This window comes from Carcharodon carcharias, chromosome X (genome assembly GCF_017639515.1).
Source record: "Carcharodon carcharias isolate sCarCar2 chromosome X, sCarCar2.pri, whole genome shotgun sequence".
NCBI lineage: Eukaryota > Metazoa > Chordata > Chondrichthyes > Lamniformes > Lamnidae > Carcharodon > Carcharodon carcharias.
This window is the reverse complement of record NC_054507.1, coordinates 11,863,927-11,886,283: the sequence shown is the minus strand read 5'-3', so window position 1 is coordinate 11,886,283 and position 22,357 is coordinate 11,863,927. Positions and strand designations below refer to the sequence as shown.

Sequence of the window (22,357 nt, the reverse complement as noted above, 5' to 3'; positions counted from 1 at the left end):
TGGACAGGCTTTGGGGAATCAGGAGGTGAGTTACTCGCCGCAGGATTCCTAGCCTCTGACCTGCCACAATATTTATATGGCTAGTCCAGTTCAGTTTCTGGTCAATGCTAACCCCCAGAATATTGACAGTGGGGGATTCAGCGATGGTAAATGCCATTGAATGTCAAGGGACGATGGTTAGATTCTCTCTTGAAGATGGTCATTGCCTGGCATTTAAGTGATAAGTAACATTCATGCCACAGATCAGCCCAAGCCTTAATGTTGTCCAGGTTGTGTTGCATGCAGACATAGATGGCTTCACTTTCTGAGGAGTTGCAAATGGTACTGAACATTACACAATCATCTGCAAAAATCCCCACTTCTGACCTTTGCGGTGACTGCCCAAAGCTCATTTCATATAGAAGCCAGTAGAAAGAGGAGACTTCCATTTTATTAGTCTAAGCTGGATTTCAACCCAGATTCCAGGGGTGTGTGCTAAGCTATTACAACACCCAACATAGGTTGGCAGATGCCACGCCTTTCACATCACACAGTTTTGCTCTGCAAGAACTATAGCAGGGGCATCCAGCCCACTTCTAGATCCACCAGTCACCTACTATTTGGTTTCTTACAATTGAGTTCTCAGTGGCCTATTGCTTGCATGTCTTGGCCAGTTGTAGCATGCTACCATATTAGCGCTGGCCCAGCCTGAGGGTCAGAGGCCAATACTTTAGGTGGAACTTGATTAGGTCCAATCGGAGCAGGGCATTTAATAGCACAGACCTGGTCATTGCCATTGGCGATGAATTATAGAACAGCTTCGGTCATATAAGTGGCAATAAACACAAAACCAACAGCATTTCTTTTTACAGAAGCACATCTCCCTGTCCCTCAACAGTAAGAAAAAACCTGGAAGAGTAAAATTAAACAAGAGAAATTTAACTAGCAACACAGGAGCCAACAAGATGAAGCTTTAATCCTTGTTTGCAAATGTCTCCATGGCCTTGGCCCTATCTTAGTAATCTCCTCCATCTCTACAAACCTCGAGAACTCGGTGCTTCACTAATTCTGGCCTCTTGAGCATCCTGATTTTAACTGTTCAACTACTGGTGGCCATGACTTCAGATTCCTAGGCCCCAAGCAATGGAATTATCTCCCTCTTCCCACACACTGCTCTACCTCCTCTCTCTCTTTAAGACGCTCCTTAAAACCTACCTCTTTTCCCAAGCTTTTGGGCATCTGTCCCAATATCTCCTTACATGGTCTGATGTCAAATTCTTGTCTAATAATGCTCCTGTGAAGCACCTTGGAATACCCTAAAGGTGCTATATAAATACAAGCTATTGTTGTTTACCAACCATAGCCTGCAACCATCTCCCTCCTCCACCCTACTCCCAGTATACTTAGGGTATGACCCATGCCTACTCTGACGTAGCTGGAGAAAGAAAAAAAATGACATTTTCAGCAAAAAAGCTGAGTTAAAGCAGAGCTTGCAACTTGCCTTTGTAACTGAGGGTAAAAGACAGGTGAACAAGTCATAATCATTGGTAAATTGAATGTAAACAGCTAAACGAAACTGGGTAAATAGGTATATTGCAAGCCTACTGAGGAGGACTGGAGACCTGCCTCTGGAGCAGGTGACAGGTAGGCCAGTTTTGTTAAAATTTCAAGATGCCAGCTGTACTCTGTTATCCAGTCTCGAGTTCAGCCTTGATGCGCTTGCAAGGCTTTTCAGAATTTCTATCCCAACACCAGGGGGGGAACGCTACAGCCGTTCCGGCCCATCTCTGCCATAAATGCCTCACAAAGCGAGATACATGATGCACTGCCAAAGTACTCCCCTGTTGAATCATGTAACTATTTCACACCCAACACTCTTCTGTCTCAAGAGGTTTAACCCTGACCAAAAAAGAGTCATGTTAAAGTGCAGCTTTGACGTCAGCTGCCTTTGGGCTAGATTATTCGAAGGAATGACCTGATTTTTGGCTCAGTGAGTTAGTCACTTATTACAGGATGTTGAACCCTTGATTACAGTAGCAACTGGCCTTAATCACCGTCACTCTAAACAGTATGAAAAGGCAGCTTGATTATCAATTCACTGTAGTCGCCTAAGGAGCAAACGGGTCAAGATTATTGGGGTCAATTGTGTGGCTAGATTAGAACAAAGGAGGCAGACTTTTATTGCAGCTGAATCTGGGACAGGTAGAGTCTGGTTTGAGGTAACAAAGTGATTCACATGGCAGAATGTTACTGCTTCCCAGGGCAGGCTATTCCAAGTCTCTAAACCCAGAAAGGTACTTGGGATGCAAATTCTTTTACAATTCAGCCTTTTAAAAAGAGAATTCTCAGTTGCCTGGCTCAGGAATTCCATTTTCAGCAACCTTTATGGGTGGAGGATCATTTTACATTCTAAACTCCCAGCTAATCTGAGAATTCCCCATGAGGTGACTGTATGAGCAGCAGTTTCTGCTGTTATGTGAAATTCAGGCCCTAATCCTACACATTGAAGCATTTTACTTAACTCAATGAGTCCTCAGCTCTCTTAACTTTGGGCACAACATTATTTTTGGAGTTTCCTTCTTCCCCCTTTTTCAGTGCAGTCCTGTTTCTGTCCCTTAGTCCTTTATCATACACTTAAACCTGTTTTTCAAGTAAAAAAGCCCATGTTTCAGTTGGATGTTTGCCTCCGATGACTTGGGGTACCGGAATTCTTTGTAAGTTTTCTCGTTTTCATCGACGCTGCTCCAGGGCAGTTTGATCTTGGTGGCGTGGTCCACTGTGACATCATCACAGGACCCAACGTGGAGAATGCCCAGGCCATCGATAAAAAACTCTGCCAAGAGAAAACACAAGATACAGCTGTTAGCCCAGCCCCCAAGCCCAGCATCGGTAGAGTAACTCACGTTGGGGGCATGGGAAAGGTCAACTGTTGAATAGTCTCTGGGCAGTACCAGGTCCCTCAAGGGGTCAGTGTGCCAATTTTACAAGGGCTGTCCTAAAGGTTGCTTGACAGGTTCAGCCGTTCCATTTTGTGTGCGCAGGAGTTAAAATCAACCGGAAAAGGCCTTGGCCAGGATTTTACTTATGGCGGGCGGGTGCGCGTGGGGCCGATCGCCGCCCGTGATTGGCTGTGCCGCCATTTTATGCGGGCCAGCCAATTAAGGCCCTCCCAGCATAACCTGTGAGAGTGGGGGGGGGGGGGGGGAGAGAATCGGGGCCTGCGCTCTTTCACTCATGTACGCAAAAGATCGCAGAAATCTCCCTGAGGCACAGAGCTGCCTTGGGGAGACTGAATAGAGAATGAAACGTTTCAATAAATGTTGTGAAAATCGATTTGAACAGGTCCCCTTCATGTGACAGTGTCACATGAGTTGGGACATATTTGTTAAGGTGGGAAAATTCATTTATTGAATTTATAAAAGATTCAGGGAACCTCATCCCGTCCATGGATGATTCAGCCCCTTGTTTACTTTATGACTAAGCAAGTTATTTTTTTTAATACCTTGAGCTTTTTTTTTGGAAAAAAGGCTCTCAAAGTGACACTCTCCCTTTAAGAGGTGGTGAGGGGAAGGCTGTCCCTTTAAGGGGAGGGCCAGTGGGTGGCAGGGAATCAGCCAAGTTATCCACTCCTGATCAGAATCTAGTGAACTCTGCTGGAAGATGCATGTGAGTGCATGGCCAGAACAGGGCAGAATTGGCCTCAGCTGTAAGTGCCCCTGTAAAATATCCTTTTGATACTCTAAAGACAGGCAGACGTGCATGTCTCTTGCATCTTTCATGATCCCAGATGTCCCAACACATTTTACAGCCAATGAAGTATTTCAAAGTGTACTGTAGTGCCGCAGCCAATCTGTGCACAGCAAGCTCCCACTAAACAGCAACAAAAAAGGTTAAAAGCTAAATGATGACCAGGACACCAGGGAGAACTCCCCTGTTCTTCACTGAATAGTACTGTTGGGATCTTTTATGTACAGTTGAGGTAGATTGGTTTAAGATCTCATCTGATAGACAGCACCTCTCAACAGTACAGCACTCCCTTTTTTTTTATATTTGTTCATGGGTGTCGCTGGCGAGGCCAGTATTTATTGCCCATCCCTTGTGTTCAGAGGGCATTTAAGAGTCAACCAAATTGCTGTGGGTCTGAAGTCACATGTAGGCCAGACCAGGACGTTAGTGATTTTTAGGGTTTTTAATGACAATGATATTTATTTAATTGAAAATTCATCATCTGCCATGGTGGGATTTGAACCCAGGTTCCCCTCAGGGCATTAGGCCAGGTTTCTGGATTACCAGTCAAGTGACAATACCACTATGCCACTGCCTCCCCTTCCCTCCCCTGAAGTATCAGCCCGGATTATGTTTGGGCTCACATATGATGAACGGCCAATGTATGCAAGACCTCTGGAACTGTATCCCAGCACACCTGGCCACATAAGGAGACACCAGAACAGGTGACCAACAGCCTGGTCAAAGAGGTAGGTTTTAAGGAGCGTCTTAAAAGAGGTGAGACGGAGAGGTTTAGGTTAGGAATTCTGGAGTGAAGGCACAGCTGCCGATAGTGGAATGGCGAATAGCGGGGATGCTCAAGGGGCCAGAACTGGAGGAACGCCAGGACTTGGGAGGGTTGTGGAGGAGGTTACAGAGATAGGGAGCGATTTGTGAAGGGGGAGATTTTTAAAACTGAAGCATTGCTAGATCAGGAGTGAATGTCAGTCAGCAAGCGCAAGCGTGACGGGCGAATGGATTAAGACACAGGCAGCGGCTGGTTTCAATCTGCAATATCCATGTTCTATTAGCTCACTAGCTTACCTGAATGCGCCACCCTAGTCAGCCGGGGGTCAAACCCCACTCGCTGCACCTTGTCCGTGCGGGCCAGAAAGAAGTTGACCACGCCGTCTGTGACCACACAATTCGGAAAGCCCTGCAGGACGTGGTAGTGGCCCATGCGGGTGTGCAGGCAGTCGCCCTCCTCTCCTCCTTGCTCCACGCTAATTTGGTGACGGAAAGTGGTAGCAAACCCAGTTTTCTCTCGCACTGCCCCTCCAACCTGCAGTGGGACACAAGAGCTGCAGGCTAAAAGTCCAGACCGTTACAAAACTAAGCCAAAGGCCCAGTGCATAGAACGTGAAGCATGTCAACGTGAAAGAACAATGGATAGTTACAATAAAAACTCAAGTTACTATGATTAAGTTTGCCTTTTCTAGTTGAGCAGTGATGCTAGGCTGCAAACATTGCAAAATCAACACAATAAGACCAAGAAATCGTGTGTGGCCCAGCTAGGAACACGCTTGCTGAATCTGCCCTTAAACCTCAAAGGCATTATGTACCAGTGACTCTTCATTAGGATTTTTTTTTTAAAACAAAACGCCAATGCTTAAGGGTGGCATACTACAGCTGGCAACCAATTGACTATGCCGCTGGGTGGCACTATGCTCCTCTGCGCTTCCTATTTTCCACAAGCTTTGCTTTGTTCCACAGAACTTCACAGGGTGAAGAAGTGGGCATTGTGGGGGTGGGGGGAAGGAGTTGAGGGAAGCTGGGGGTGGGGGGGGCGGGGGGGGTAGGGTTGAAGAGGTGAGCTTTTAAGTGCTTTTGAAGACAGGGAGAGACACAGTGAAGGCAAAGTCGTTTTGACGGAGGTATTAGAGGCTAGGAGTGTAACTACTGAAGGAACAGGAAAGAGGCAGCAGTTGAGAGTCAGAGGCACCAAGAATATAGCTGGGATGTAGTTCTAGAGAATATATCCCAAAGCTGGTGGGCCAAAGTTGTGGAAGAGTTTGCAATGAATTTGGGCTGGGGCCATGGAAGGCAATGGAGTGTGGCACAGATTATGGGCATGCACAACTTAGTACAGGAGGGCTTAAGCAACAAAGTCTTGGATAGCTGGATGTTTTGGGTTAAGAAGGGTTGGCACAGATGCAATGGGTTGACTGGCCTCGTTGTGTGTTGTTTATGATTCTACCATTTAAAAGGCATCTGAGAAATGACTCTTGAGGTAATGAAGACATGGATTAATGTTTTGACAATGCAGGGGGACCATGAGTGACAATACCTGGAGAAGGTGAGAAAGATCAACCATGTTGAAAATAGCAGAAAGGTCAAGGGGGCAAGATGAGGCAATGAGCCACAGCTACAGCTGCATGGGGTTGTCATGGATTACCAGTCAGGAGCTGGATGATGGGACAACAATGATGTCAATAATGTCTTCAAGCACATTTGGAGCTGAAGAGCAAGTTAGAACTAGGGCTGTTGTTTGATAAAATGGGCAGGCTGAGGGTGCTTTTTTTTTTCAAACCGGGGCGATGAAGATGCTGATTTTGATAAAGGGTTATCCAGAGGACATGGGGAGGCTGCTACTGTATCATGGGAACAAAAAGCAGAGGTTGGATAATTAGGAGTTAATTTGGAGGATTGGAAAGAGTTCAAGAAAATAGTGGGCCTCATGAAGGAGTTGAGTTTAATGCAGGCTACACAATATATAGTGAGAAACTACAGCTTTTAAAAGAGGAGCGATTAGGTTGGGAGGAGTCAAGGGTAGAAAATAAAGGGGATGGAGGAGGTAGTTTAGCTAATGGTCTCAATTTTGGAACTCAACATTAATATGCTACTCTCATTTCATATAGGACGAGGATGGAGGATGTAGGGAAGCTCAGAGAATGTAGCTTATTATTGAGAGTGTTTTGGTTGCTCTTGTCCTCCAGGACCACCCTGGCCAATAGGAGAATTTAGCTCATGGTAGGTGACACTGCTGGAGGTGGTTAAGCCAGATCTGACAACAGACAACCAGCTGGTACTATAGCCTGAGGCCTGAGCTCTGGTGGGTTAACAAGGATGTCAGAAGTAGAGGCAGCAAGTTGTGGAAAAGAGGTGTAAGTGCAGATAATAGGCCAGAGAACTAGGGGCCGTTTCACCATTGGTGGAAGGAATGCTGTAGAGCATTTGAAGAAAGCAGAGAGATGCAAGGTACAGTGGTAAGAAACAAAAAGCATGAGGTCGGAGGAGGGATGGCAAAATAGCAATTTAATTAGGAATGCACTCGTAATAAGAGGCTCAATTGTTAGATGGTTGATACTATCTTTTGAAGTCCATAATCCTGAGTGTTTTGACACCTCCCTAGGGCTAAAGTGAGGGTCATCTCAGAATGACTGGACAGGGTTCTGGAAGGGGAGGAGAGCAGCCAGTCAGAGAGCTGCATCTGGAAGCCAAGGATACAGGAAAGGAAAAGCCTGAAGTTCTGTAAAAGGTTAGGAAGCAGGTTTACAAGTTGGACTTCAGGGTAGTAATCTCTGGATTACTCCCCCAGGCACATAATAGAATTGGGAAGATTAAAGACTCAATGGATAGAACTGGAGCATTTATTATTACATTTATTTACAGAGTTACACATTACAAGCATACACCTATTCCAACAAACCCAGTTTCAGTCTGTATCTGTGCACTCATCTGAATCCTCATCTAATGCCATCACCTGCATACAATTAAATACAATTAATATGCAATTAACAGATTCCTTTCTCACTTTTTAAAGAAATAAAAAGTTAATATTTGCAACCACAATTTTAAAACAAATTAGATCAAAAACCTCCATATTCTCTACAAAGCATTACATTGGGATATATCCCTCCTCTAGGACCCCTAACGATTTCTTCATATACAGGACACCAAGGTAAGGAAGCCAAAACTGTAAACTGTACTCCAGGTGTGGTCCCACCAAGCCCAGTACAATTGCAGAAAGATCTTTTCACTCTCATATGCCAATCCCTCTGCAATAAAGGCTAACATTTCATTTGCCTTCCCAATTTCTTGCTGTAACTACATGTCAACTTCCTGTGATTCATGTACAAGGATAGCCAAATCGCTCAGAATGCCAATATTTTCCATTCTCTCGTCTTTTAACCAAGGAAGGGGAGAGCAGGGAAAATAAAACAAAAACAACTTGAGAGCAACTTTTAGAAACAGGAGCGGTAAATATACAAATAAAAGTTTGTGTTGAAAGGATGCCATCCAGAGGGAATAAAAGGAAGTCAAACTGGGCAGCTATGAAAGATAAACAAAATCGGTTTATGATATTTTCAGGAAGGACAAGATAGGTAAGAAAGGACGAGAAGGAATGGGCACGTTATTGAAGGAGGATATATCTGCTTTAGGAGAGAACTTGCATTCACAGAGGTTCAGCATGAGGCTAAAAAAATCAAATACATGTTCAAAAAATAATTGTTCAATTTGTGGGTGCACTACAGACTCCCTAAGTGAGGGAGGGAAGTAGAAGGGAAAATGCGTCGACAGATCAGAGACGCGACAAGGAGTAACAAGATTGTTGTTGGAGATTTTAATTAGCTGCTCATTGATTGGGACAGGGAATTAATGGGGGTGGGGGGGGGATGCGAGGAATGGAACTCCTGCAATGTATGTGGACTCCTTCCTCAAGCAGTATGTCTATATATTTATTATGGGAAAGGGATTGATCTTGCTCTGGGTGAAATATACAAGTTAAATATGGGTAAGTAAATCGAAAAGGAGATAATTTTATGCATCAGAATGCCATGGGTAAATAGAGATTAGAAACAGGCTAAAATTGAGGAGCACATTGGAGGCCTATTGTGATAAATATAGAAAATGAGAAAACAGGTCAAGAAAGTAACCAAGGAAAGAGAGGATAAGGAGAGAACCTCAAAGCATTAAAAACAGAAAATAGTTGAATGTAAGGTAGGACCCCCGGGGGGTGGGGGGGGGGAAAAGAGTGAATTAGTTGAGGATAAGTGGAAATTGGCAGGATATTTAACAAGTCCTTCACTTCAGTATTTGTAAAAAAAAAGGATATTGGGAGGAAGGTGAATCCTAAATTAGATGAAAACAAGATGACAGACATTATGATAAAGAAGAGGAGAGTACGAGAGAAGTTTGTGAAGCTAATGGAATATATCCAAGGATCCTGAGGCAAATAGTGGAAGCCCGAGAAATGATATTTCAGGATTCTGTTGAGAGCGGATGTGTGCTGGAGGATAACCAATATAATATCCAACTTCAGAAAGGGTGACAGAACAAACCCACATCATTGCAGACCAGTTTAAAATCAGCAGTCGGCAAAAACGTATCTATAATTAAAGATAAAATGACTAAATACCTAGACGTAGAGAAAATAATTAGAAGCAGCAAACACAAATTTCCACAAGAAAGATCGTGCTCGACAAACCCAATAGATTCTTTGAGGATGTGACAGGCAGGGAACATACAGATAATGTGGTGCACGTGAACTTTCAAAAAGTCTTCAACAAGGTACCACACAGGGAGACAATTGAGAAGATGAAGAGATATGGAATTAGGGAGACAGTTAGCAAATTGGATTTATGAACTGGATAGAAGGGATGAAACAGAGAGTAGGAGTTAAGAGCAGTTTCTCAGACTAGTTTCCAGCGATTGCAGCATTAGACAGGGTTCTGTTCTGGAATCGTTTCAGTTTACTGGATACATCGGTCATTTGGAAAAATGGCTAAAGAGAGGGGTGTTCAAATACACAGACAATATAGAAATATGAGCCACAGGAAATAATTCAAAGGACTGAAGGAAGCTGCCAGGGAATATTGATAAGATTATAGAATGGGAGAAAGCTGGCTGATGTAGAAGAACAGAGATTTGGAGGTTCAGGTAGGCAAGTGGATAAGAACAAAAAAAATTAATATAGGTATTTTAAAAGCAAGAGATGCAGAATATAAAACGCAAGATGCAATGGTGAATCTATATAAATCTCAGACCACAGTTAGAGCACTGTGTGGCATTCTGGACTTTTTAAAAAAATATTCATTCATGGGATGTGGGCGTTGCTGGCTAGGCCAGCATTTATTGCCCATCCCTAATTGCCCTTGAGAAGGTGGTGGGTGAGCTGCCTTCTTGAACTGCTGCAGTCCATGTGGTGTAGGTACAGTGGGAGGGAGCTCCAGGATTTTGACCCAGCGACAGGATGGTGAATGACTTGGAGGGGAACTTCCAGGTGGTGGTGTTCCCAACTGTCTGCTGCCCTTGTCCTTCTAGATGGTAGTGGTCGTGGGTTTGGAAGGTGCTGTCGAAGGAGCCTTGATTGGGCTCTGCACAGTAGGAAGATAGCTGAAGCAATAGAGAAGGTACATCATAGATGCTGCCAAGTATGAGGGAAATGCATATTGGAAGACAGACTTTGGAAACTGGGGCTGTTTCTTTAGAACAGAGCCAATTATTTGAGGATTGATAGACACGTTTAAAAATATGAAGGGATGGGACGGAGTAAGTAGAAGCAGACAATTCTCAATGATTGAGAGGCTCTTGAATAAGGGTTATTAGAGTAAAAGCAAAAGATTTAGAACCAAGAGGAAGAGAAACATTTTTCCACAGGAGTGTGAGGCTGTGTAACTCACAACCTGAAATAATAACAGAAGCAAAGACCATGCCAACATTTAAGAATAGGTTAACTAGGGAATAGGGACATGGGATTAGGACTGCTCCTTGTGTGGAGGATTAGCACCAACACAACTGGTTAATCTGAACAGCCAGCTCCTATGTAATTCTATGCACAAGGTAAAATTGGGGAGGGCATGAGAAACAGCCTTGCCGGCGAACGAGGCTTTCAAGGTATTTAGATCTTGTTTAAAAGTGAGAATGAAAGGAGGCTGTGTATCTGAGTAAAGGCATTTACATGAAGGTTGGGGAAGCAAGGTCGAGGGAGGGCAGAACAGAAGATATTTTTGTAACGAGAGAGGATGTTCAAGAGCGAGACTTTCAAATCAGCGATGGGTATGAGAACAGAGGAAGATTGAGGCATGGATGAGCCACCACACTGATAAATGGTAGCATTGCTGGGGAACATGTTGGAAAACGTAGTCCAGCAGGGTGGTTTTTGAGGAGAGAGGAGTCGTCATTGTTGGCGAGCCAGGTTACAGGTAGCAAGGATGAGACATGTTACAGGGGCAAACCAAAAAGGAATGGACAGGCTGTGATGGGGATGGGAGGGTCAGAAGCATCAAAGGGATAGAGAGAAAGGGGTGGGAGGTTAACCTCTGAGGACCACAGCACCTGGAGAGAGGTAGAAGGGAAGCTGCCTTTCTTCAGAGATACTCAAGGGTAAATCTGATGATCTTGTGCTTCTAGTGGAGAGCCACATTTGAAAAGTTAGAAAATCAACTGGGTGCTGCATTCCTGCCACTGACTGTTACACCCTTCAGTTCTATCTCCCCACTGAGAGCTTGTTGAATTTATCCTTTAGCATCCAACAGAAAGAAAGTCATTTATTTGCAGCTCTGAGCTTTGAAATGGTTCAGAAAGCTTGGGCCATGACTTCAAACTATCCCTGTCGTGTGTGGGGACCATGTGACGTGATCACTCATACACGTTGAAACCAAGCCACGATGATCTCCAGGGAGTTGGAAAGCAAGGGAACATGAGCAAGAAAACGCCAAGTTAGGACTGTAAAAGGCATGTATAACTAGCATCAGGATTCCATTACTGGATACAGTGAGAAAAAGTCAGTAAGGTGACGACGATCTCTCTGAGAAAACTTTAATAATATTATTTAATATAAAATGACCTTAGGTGGCAAATTAAAGCAGTGCTACCCAGGCCTTTACTCTGTTCCAGTGATAGGATTCTTCCTACCCTGTCTAGTTGGTATTTTACCCACATGATTGGACCTTCCGTTAATTATGACAATAGGTATCTGTATCCAGGGAGTTTTTGTTAATGGAGCATTGGTTATTTGTGGTCCTAAACCATGTAGGTTAGAAGGGTCCCAGATGGACAGGAAATGAGAGGTCACCAGTAGATGCCACCTGGGTGACAAGACTAAGATTAGGACTTCACCAACAGTGCAATTGTGGGTGCGTGAGACACGCGGTTTTGAAAGTGGAAGTCTACTAAAGGTGTAGCGAGATAGGGTTACATGATCCAAATAACATGATATTACTATTAAAGGAAACAGAGCTCTGGACATTTTTTGCTAAGCTGCACTGTTGACAGTGCAGTCACCTTACCAAATCCAGTGTTGTTTTCTCCAAAATATTCACCAGCTTCTCAACCTTGGTGTTTGCGGTAAAAATGAAGTCATCATCGACCCAGAGCAGATATTTCGTTGTGACTTGGGAAATAGCCAGGTTCCGTCCAGCAAACCAACCCTGCAGAGATCAGAAACTCAGTTAGTTCTGAACAAACTCGTACCACATAGAAATAAGACTCTTATTACATCCCCTCTATCATGGAAAGGTTTGTTTTCAGGAGTTCCATTTCATTACACCCCCCCCACCCCCCACCAACCACCTCACTTATTTTGAATACTGGTTTAGCAATTGGTAACAGAAAGCTTGTCTGGTGGGAGTTGAAGGATATATTTTGGTTACTTGCGAGGAGTGGATCATTTTTATCCGGGGTCAGTTTGATTGATTTGATGGGCTAGTCAAGCCTCGCTCTGACTGGCTTAAATTTCTTTTGATGCATTTATCTCAAATGTCAGTTCAGCTCGGGTAGATTCACTCATAGCGATAATAAATCGCTTTGCTTTTGACAACCCTGTTCGGGGATGATGGCTGCCAGGGGAACTGGATTACAGAATATCGCTAAGGAAATAATGCACAAGGAATGAGATCATTGTCTTGGCGAAGCCAAATACGGGCACTTAATAGGAAGCAGGGTCTTGGGTCCTGCAAGATCCTGCCAGGCCAGAATCTTCAGGTCAGCGGGCAGGGGCAGGCCCTGCTCGCCACCGCGTAAAATGACACACGGTGACATTGGGCGGGTGTCCCGACATCACAGCGCGTCATTCCGATTATCAGCTCAGCGGCACGCACCGGAGTCGGCTACATACCCACCGAACTGTCAAAGGCCTATTAAGGCCATTTAAATATCAATTAAAATACTTAACGGAGCTGCCCGTCTAACCCTAAGGTTGGCGGGCGGGCGAAGAGACCAGGCGGCCTTCACATTTTTCATTAAACCTCATCCATGTGCGAGATGAGGTTTCCTGAAGTGTATATAAATTGAATAAAAATTTTCATTTAAGTTCATTAAAAGTCCCAGCTCATGTGACACTATCACATGAGGGGACATGTCGTAAAAATGATTATTTTTTCTTTATTTAAATTATTGATAATGAAACTAATCGCCCTGAGGCAGCTCCATGCCTCAGGGAGATTTCTGCGCTCTTTCACATGCTAGACCTGACTTCTCCCTCCTCCCCCCGCCCGCACAGGGAGTGCTCAGCGCTTCCTGGTGCTCGTCACGCTGGGCAGGCCATAATTGGCCTGCCCGTGTAAAATGGCAATGCCTGCCTGTGCCCGCTCCTGCTCAGCCTGCCCCACCCCCAGACGGGGAGAAAATTCTCCCCCCTAGAGACAGAAACTCATTCACTCTCTTTTGTTCTTAATATCCAATACTATCAGGATAGGGAGAATGTTAGAGCCCAGAAACTGAAAGCCCAATAAATGAGGACACATACATAATCATATGATAATCTCCAAGTGTTATCTATAACAATAACTTGCATTTATATAGCACCTTTAACGCAATAAAACATCCCAAGCCACTTCACAGGAGTGATCATCACACAATATTTGACTCGAGTCATATAAAGAGATATTAGAAGTGGTGACCAAAGGCTTGGTCAAAGTACTAGGTTTTAAGGGACATCTTAAAGGAAGAGAGAAAGGCAGGGGAGAGTCAGGGAGGGAATTCCAGAGGTGAGGACCTGAGCAGCTGAAGACATGGCCACCAATGGTGATTCAGTGAAAGTCAAGGAATGCGCAAGGAACCAGAATTGGAGGGATTTTGTGGCAGTAAACCAGCCAATCACTTTACAGGTTCAGAGATTGAATGGAACTCCTCCCTCTGGTTCAGATTGAGGATCAGGCTTAGCTTTAGCATTCAAACAATTTATTTAACAAGTCTAATTATGGATGGCATACATTTCCTACATTACAACAGTGACTAACTTCAGAAAATACTTCATTGGCTGTAAAGCTCTTTTGAGGTATAAAAAATCCAAGTCTTTCTTTTCATGGCTGTTCACAGAACTACAGATTTTGGGCTCTGGGATCACTAGTGAAACTTGAGGTAGTTAGCTGTTAAGTTGGGGCACAAAAACAGAATAGGAAATGCTGGGCTTTCCTTCTCTATTTGTATAATCCTTTAAAAGATTGTTCAAAAACAGCAGCATGTTAAGAATGAAACAAGCTGATGAACACTTGAATGCTTTCTCCCCCTCCCCAGTGATCCCCACCCAGCAACATCCCTCCTGCCATCACTAACTCTCTAGCCTGGGATCCAGCAACGATACTGGGCCCTGGGTAGGTGTAGTACTGACAGCAGCCACTCCTCCCTTGATGGCACTGCTGTTCAATAGAGCTGCTGGCCTCTGATTGGCTGACAGCTTTCAGCAGATGGGACTTATGCTCCTGGGGTCCTTGACCCTGGGGAATTCCCGCCGCTGCCCAGTTAAGTGCCTTCCCTAAAAGAGGTGACGTGGGGCTCTCCCGCTGACAGGCGAGACACCCAAATCTACATTAAATACCACCTAGTGTGTCCAGTTATGGGCACCACACTTTGGGAAGGATGTCAAAATTTTGGAAAGGGTACAGAGAGATTTACTAGAACAGTTCTGGGGGTGAGGACTTACGGTTATGTGGGTAGACAGGGGAAGCTGGGTTTATTCTGCTTATAGCACAGAAGGTTAGCAGCAGATTTGAAAGAAGTGCTTAAAATCATGAAGGGTTTAGATAGAGTGAATAAAGAGAAACAGTTTCCAATGGCTGTTAATCAGGGGATACAGATTTAAGGGGATTGGTAAAACAATAAAAAGCATCATTAGGATAAACCTTTTTATGCAACAAGTGGTTGTACGTTGACTGCACTGCCTGATAGGATGGTTGAAACAGATCTAACAGTCGCTTTCAAAAGGGAATTGGACAAATACTTGAAGGGAAATAAATTGCAGGGATATGGGGAAAAAGCAAGGGAATACAATTAACTGGATTGCTGATTGACAGAGCCAGTGCGCACTCGATGGGCTGACTGGCCTCCTCCTATGCAATGCTTTTCTATGATTCTAGGCATGTGCAGATTTAGAACACTTCTGCACAGGAATGCCTTAAAGACACCTTCCAACTTAACAGTTAAATGCCTCAGTTTCGCAAATATTATGCAAGAGTCCCACCAGTAAATGAGCTGGTGATAATTGTACCTTATCTTGAGAAAGGGAATATATTTTGACATCAGAGACTGCACAGAAAGCCATTTATACCGCCACTCCAATTTTTTAAGCTTATTTCTCAATTAATGAAAATGAAAGTTCAATAAACAAAGCCACATACATAATCTCAAAGAATTGTGCTATTTATGGGAGAAGGATGAAATGAATCACATTAAAAATTCAGAGATCCAGTTGCATGGAACAGTACTATCTGGTTCAAACATAGCTATAGAATCTAGAACAATGTAATTAATGGGTCTGTTTCTGGATGGATATGCTGCCAATTTTGGGCTCTGTTAGTATTGGATTTTGAGCTTGAGCATATATCAGGCCTGACAGTTTGTGAAGATCCCACCAGTCTTGCATTATAATTCTGGTGAAACTGAGGCACTAACTTCTCATTGCCACCATAGGGGAAACAGTGGAACGCTGTTCTTGGCTTTCTTATAATATTAATAATATGCTTCCATTGTAAACGCATATTATTCCCCTACATCTTTTTTCTTACACTTCACACCATCTCGGATCCTTCTCCTTCCTCCCATGCATCATTTCTCCCCCTAAGTCGACAGGGACGAAATGTGCCTTCCATCCTGGAACTGACCATTGGGAGTCTACGTCACTTAGCTTCTGGTATGTGCCTCCCTTGTGTAGGGACACTGAGATCAGGGAACTCAACTCGTGGGGAATCACAAGCACAAAAGGCATGCCTTGTGCTCTGTGCTACGGGTTGCTATTACCTCGATGCGTTGCACTGCAGAATCCATATAGACCTTTATTCTCCATTGTAATTTGTCAAAAACAGAAAGAGATACTGAGTTATTCATAAGTTACTCAATATCTCCCTCTGTTACAACATAGCTACCTATTATCTTGTTTGGTTCTTTCCTCATTTAGAAAAAGAGAAACCATACTACACCTTCCCAAATGGCATGAAGTATTGCTCAATGAATGCTCCTTCAATCTTTTGTGGTTTGTCGCTGTCATCTGCGATTACAATGGTGACATTGGGGTAATACTTCCTAATGCTCGATATCAGCTCCCTCAGCTTGTCATACCTCAGAAACGTTTTGGTTGCTATAGTCACCAAGGCACTGATGTTATATCCTAAAACACAGAACAGTTTGTGGTCAGCTTCCCTTTATACCTAGTGACTTATTTATACATATTGTACTCTCATCATCATGGGGCAGTAAATACTCCTGATCTGCCCCACAATCCTGAAGATAGGAACAGAAAGAGGCCATTCAGTCCCTTGGGTCTGTTCCGCCATTCAATTCAATCATGACTAATTTGGACCATCTTTTCCTATCTAGTTGTTCTATGTGTCGATTGAGGTGTTCTGAAAATGTCCCTTAAAGAGGAAGTTGCACCTACAAATATTCAGTAATAAATGCAGGAGGTTTTACATCGCATTACTCAGTTTATATTGGGAAGACCATATTAGCCATTGCTGCAGGCTGTACCAACAGTCTGGCCTCTGTTGCCCTTGGCCTTGTCATGCGCTTCCCTGCATGGTACATGTGCGATTGAGAACACTCAGTACAGAAAACCTGCATCCATCACTACCCAAATTGACTTTGCAAGTGTGTCAGCTTAGCTTGGTTGGTAGCACTCCTGCCTCTGCCGGGGCACAACATCGAAGCAGGCACACCCAGTTCAGTACTGAGCGAGTGCCGCACTGTTAGAAGTGCCCCATTTTGGGTGGGATGCTAAACAGAGGACCTGTCTGCCCTTTCAGGTGGCCATAAAAGATCCCATGGCACGAGATCAAAGAAGAGCAGGGAAGCTATCCCTGGCATCCTGGCCAATATTTACCCCTCAATCCACATCACAAAAACACATCATCAGTGTTCATATTGCTGTTTGTGGGAGCTTACTGTGCACAAATTGGCTGCCATGTTTCCCACATTACAACAGTGACCACACCACAAAAATACTTCATTGGCTGTAAAGTACTTGGGACATCCTGAAGTTAGAGTCTTTCTTTCTAAGTTAACCCCTATCCCATGATTTGGCACATAGCCACTGTGAGAGGTGCTGCCCTTCAGATGGAGTGTTAAACTGCCTGTCCAGGTCGAGCTTTAAAGAGAAGGTTGTAGGGTTTATATCCGTGAAGGATAAGATCAAATTTAAAATCCAGAGGAACTAAATGCGACATATCAGACATCATAAAATCTCCCAACATCTACTTATATAACGTATTGATGATTTGCCTCCATGGCGGTCACTTTAAATTGGTTAGTGCAAGTGCATTCTGGGTCAAAATCCTGGAACTCCCTCCCTAACAGCACTGTGGGTGTACCTACGCCACATGGACTGCAGCGGTTCAAGAAGGCAGCTCACCACCACCTTCTCAGGGGGCAATAAATGCTGGCCTTGCTGGCAATGCCCTCAATCCAAGAACAAATAAAACAAATATATTCTGAGAAATTCTCTCAGCTGTCTGTTCCACAGAAGTGGGAAAAGATGGAGGGATGTCTCTGTCATGCACACAGACGCTACTTTAGGTAAATTCAGTGGAAATAAAAATCAGGAAAAGATGTAAAACAGGCTGACTTGCTATTGCCCATTTTACACAATCGCAGAGAACCAAAATCCACCCCCATGTTGTTTTAAGTACTGCAGCAAATAGCAACGGTGTCATTAAATTTTACCGTTTTACAGCAGATTTTGCACGTCAAGTGAAATACTGCGATTTATCTTCGATCAGAAGGGGCCTACATTGTCCATTCATCCAACCTGCATTTTCTGGATACTATCGTTGGACATATTCCTGGAAGTCTGATCACATGACTTCCCACCTTTAACTGCCCAGCTCAGTCAAATAGCACTTTTCTTGCCATCTCCATGGTTTCTAGTAACTAATAAACAAAAGTGCTCAAAGAAAATGGGAAGGGGGGTGGGGAAAAGAGTGGGAAATCAATTTTACTTCAATGCCCCAATGAATTTTCTCCTGGGCTTGTGCTCCTAGTGGTATGCTAGAAATTAATCTTCAATTCCTGGAGACTCCCTGGAGGGTTGGCAACCCTATAAATCGGTAGCAAAGAGTTGATTTCTTTTCACAGGATCCCGTTTCAAAGGAAATTTGCAACATGTTTATTTAGCACAGTTGATCTACAAGATGTTTCTTTTGGTCAGCGAGTGTCTGGTGAGTACCTTGTTTTCTTGCATAAGAGCCCCCAAATCAAAGTTCTGAAATACCCACATGGTAGAGTTTCCTGCATTGACTGGGAATGTTAACTTGGCTCAGGGGTAACACTTTTTGCCTCTGATTCAGAATGGTCGTGGGCTCCAGCCCTGTAGATCAGCACTTATTCTTGCCAAACTAAAAGGTCCTATCCTCCGGACCAGGTGGAGATTAAGGATCAAAGGAGTCCTCCTGGTGTCTCGGCCAACATTCCTCCTTCAACCAGCACCACCAAACAAAACAAAAAGCAAACAGTGGTCAATCATCTTACAGCCGCTTGTGGGATCTTGCTATGCACAAAGTGGCTGCCGAACATGCCTGCGCAACGACAGTCAGTACGTTTGTCATATGAAGATTTTTGCAATGTTTCGGAGAGGCTTGATACATTGCTACACAAAGGCAACTTGCCCCTCGCCCGCAGGGATACCCGCTCCGCTGATCCCAATGCGGAGTGGGTAAAGTGGGCAGAGGGTCCACTGGCACAGGATGCTTAGCAGCTGGTTACAGAAGGACTCTGGCAGGGGCCCGTCTGCCCAGAGGGCACATTGGCACTAGATGGCTGGAGGATAACACACAGCAGCTAGTAGGGGACTGACACAGTGCGTGAGAAAGTTGGGTGGGGGGGGGCGGGGGGGAAATAAAAAGGTCTTCACAGGCCACAACAGTGAGAACAAACGTTGCAATGTTTCCTTTTTGTGCGCTTGTCTAAAATTGGCGCAGTTGCGTACGTGAAAAATCGGCATCATTCCATTAAGAAACCGTTTAACTCCATTTACGCCTTGCTGTACTTCCCACCCCTGGGACACTGAACCATTGCAGCCTCTAGAACAGAGCCAACTGAAAGAAAAAGCACAGAATTCTACTGCAGGAATTCCAGAAAACAAAAACAAAATCTCGCACACCCTTGCAAAACGACAGTAAAAATATTGGGGATCTCGGGTCATTTAAACACGGTGTTAAATGCTATACTTCACGCTCACTGCCGTTAAAGAGACAGCTCTAGTCTATGGAAGGTGCTTGTGGCTGGCTCAGTTGGTGGGATTTATATCGGAGATCTCCATTAATCCTGGATTAATAGCACTGACCTGGCTGGTCTCCGGAGCTGTATAGTTTTGGGATGGTGGCATGTCGGATTTTGATGACAAAAAAAGCCTGGTGTCCGTCTGTTTCGAGCTGCACTGGAAGATGTAAAATACACATACTGAGACCGGCAGGAGTTAACATGTTACATACTGGACGGCCATGGGAGCTGCGCTGTAGGCTCCACACCCTCATAACCAGCCAGTCCTGAAATCGCACAGTGCCCACCTCTAACACTTGTTTATCTAAATGATTTACTTATTTATTTCTTTTCTCATTTTTACCTCTGATCCTAGCTGGGGGTCGTGGGTTCCATAGCTTCCGGTCGCCCTCTAGTTCTGTAGCCAAGTAGAGATTCTTCACACGTGACCCTGTACTATTCGCAGACAGAAGAGGGGTGTCACTAGACAAGGGTCAACAGTGGGTACCTTGATGGCCCTGACCCATGCCCCCGCAACGTCAGATTCTAGAGGTGGGCAATTGAATGCCGCCTTTCCCGCATCGTCTGCAATCCATTTACTCTCCAAAGGGGAGGTCCAGTTAACCCAGCACCAGCCTGGGAGAAAGAAACCTGGAATCTTACTGAGCTCTTCGACCCAGGTGGTTTTCCCAGGGACTCTCCCGATCTGCTCCCATAATTTTGGGTGGCAGGTCGGCAAAACCCCCTGGAGAATCGGGTTCCAATTGGTTGCTTGAACAGAGTCTCAGAGGATCTTCTGTCAAAGTTAGCCCCATCCCCAAATAAGGCACCAAGGCAGCCACCTTTTCAGATTTAAGGCTGCATACCATGACACTGCTATTCCCAGCTACAACAGAGATGTTTGGGTAATTCCCCCCCGATTATCCCACCTGGAGACTGTACCGCTGTAAGTGGCAGAGTTCGATTTTACGCACATCGTTTGTATTATGGGACTACCCTGCACGGACTGCATTTTGCTGCAAGAATAATCCTGCTTTTATCGGGAGACTTTGCTGTAGTTTGATTGCTGCAGGTCACAGACACTCCAGCTGAGATTTTATACAGCCCCCCCCCCCACCCCACTGGAAGCGGGCTGGGAAGTGGGTGGAAAACCGGCTGGGATGGTGAGGGGTGCCATGTCTGCCGTCTTTCCACCACCGCTGGGATTTCACCAGCCGTAGGGTAGGTGGCAGATGACATGCCAGCCTTTGGGCAAATTCAGGACCTTAAGTGACCAACTAATGATCACTTAAGGGCCTCTTCCCACCACCACTACTTTGCCAGTGGCAAGTTGGCACCTTGCCATGTGGGGAGACCGCCAGGTATAGCCTGGCAGCTGCTTTATAGGCCCTTGATTTGGGGGTGGGGGTCATCCCTCTTTGTATGCCCCCCCAGCAGCAAGTGCCAGCTCTGCTGGAAGTGCCAGAAGACGCCCCCTCGCAACTCCCTCAGCACAGGGCCTGCTTGAGAGGCCTTGATGAGTCCTGGCCCCACTTACCTGCACTCCCGGCCTTCTCCATCAATGCCACTCCGGAGCCTGCTGCAGTCCCAGCAGTGGCCACCTGTCCCTCTAACTGGCTGGAAGCTCTTGGGGGGGTGGGAGATCCTTTCAAGGGGGTGGCCATGATTAGGGGCAATTCTAAAGCTACTACCTTGGGGGGAGAGAGGCGGGGCGGGTTGGGGGAATTAGTGCATAGTTGAAAGCCTTCTTTGAACAGTAGAAAGGTTCCTGGTATCTCAAGACTCTCCTCATAACAATAATATCCCATCCCTGGCATCCTCCTGATGAACTGAGGCTGTAGCCTTTCTCTATGCTTTCATGCCCTTTCCATCGTGAGGTACCACAAACTGTGTACAGCACTCTGACTGTGGACTAGCCACTGCCTCGTACAATTCTATCGTTTCTTCCATGTTCTTGTACTCTTGTGCAAAATTCAGTCTTCCACAACTGGCAGAGGTGCGATTGCCCCAGACTTCCTGGTCAGTGAGCGGGGACAGAGCCACCCTATAAAATCCAGGCCTCTGTATGCTGCAAGTCCTGCTCTAGCCCCACTGGCTGACATTGCAACTCGCAGGTGCACACAGCGATGTCAATACTCCATAAGCCGAAAGAGGATTTAGAAGAAATTGGCAGCAATGTGGCCCTCCAGTGTACGGCATCGCAGAACAGATTGGTTTTTGCACCTGCCATTGCCAATCTCAGTCTCTCTCTGTCAGAGAAAGGCACGGAACAAAGCCCAGGCCTATACCCTGGAGAGGTGATACTGAAAACAGATGCTGAGCCACCCTGGGCTACTCGAATGAGCTCCGATAGCAGGGCCTAACCATAGCCTGGCAGCAACCTTCTGCTCACCCTCACAACCAGTGTGGAGAATCGTAAAAGAGGGAAGATAGCGAGAGATAAGTGAAACAAAAGAAAGATCCAGCATCATTTTGTACTGAAGATCGTAGATGCAAGGAACCATTTGCCAGATCCTGGACAATTCGGGAGTAGTCAGTTCACAAACATAAAATGTCAGTTCACTAAAATGTACACAAGCATTCTTAAATTCAGTAAATGCTGAGTGACTGATACAACTCTGGTCTTCAGTCAGATAGAACCACTCTTCCCCACCAGTGTGTGACTGGATGCTTAGGATCAAGCGTGCACAGGCATACAAAATATTTGTAATATGTAGTGGCTTTGCACCTCATGTACTCTGTTTGTAGGGAGGGCACATTCCCTCGCAGAACGCCATGGATACCCAAGATGTTGACCTTGCATGGGCTTGCGTTCATTCATTAGCAGTGTAGCCCAACCTTAATGTCTTGCATACACCATCTCTCAGATTTGGCACATGACCCAGCATGCGGATGACAAAATCCCACCAAGTCAAATACAGTACATGACACAGTAAACCAGTATACTCTTCTCTGCACCCCCCGCCACCACAAAACCACCCAGTCA

General features: G+C 45.1%; 1 protein-coding gene across 1 annotated transcript in view; it reads right to left on the bottom strand.

Moving 5' to 3' along the window:
- Nucleotides 1-481: 481 nt before the first annotated feature.
- b4galnt1b (beta-1,4-N-acetyl-galactosaminyl transferase 1b) overlaps nt 482-22,357 on the bottom strand; it is an 88,103-nt gene continuing 66,227 nt past the window's right edge. The window contains exons 7-10 of the mRNA XM_041180350.1: nt 16,101-16,288; nt 11,976-12,116; nt 4,789-5,026; nt 482-2,812 (exon numbers count right to left, since the gene is read on the bottom strand). Of these exons, the coding sequence (XP_041036284.1) occupies nt 2,595-2,812; nt 4,789-5,026; nt 11,976-12,116; nt 16,101-16,288 (785 nt within the window). The 3' untranslated portion in view covers nt 482-2,594. The remainder of the gene's footprint in view (nt 2,813-4,788; nt 5,027-11,975; nt 12,117-16,100; nt 16,289-22,357) is intronic.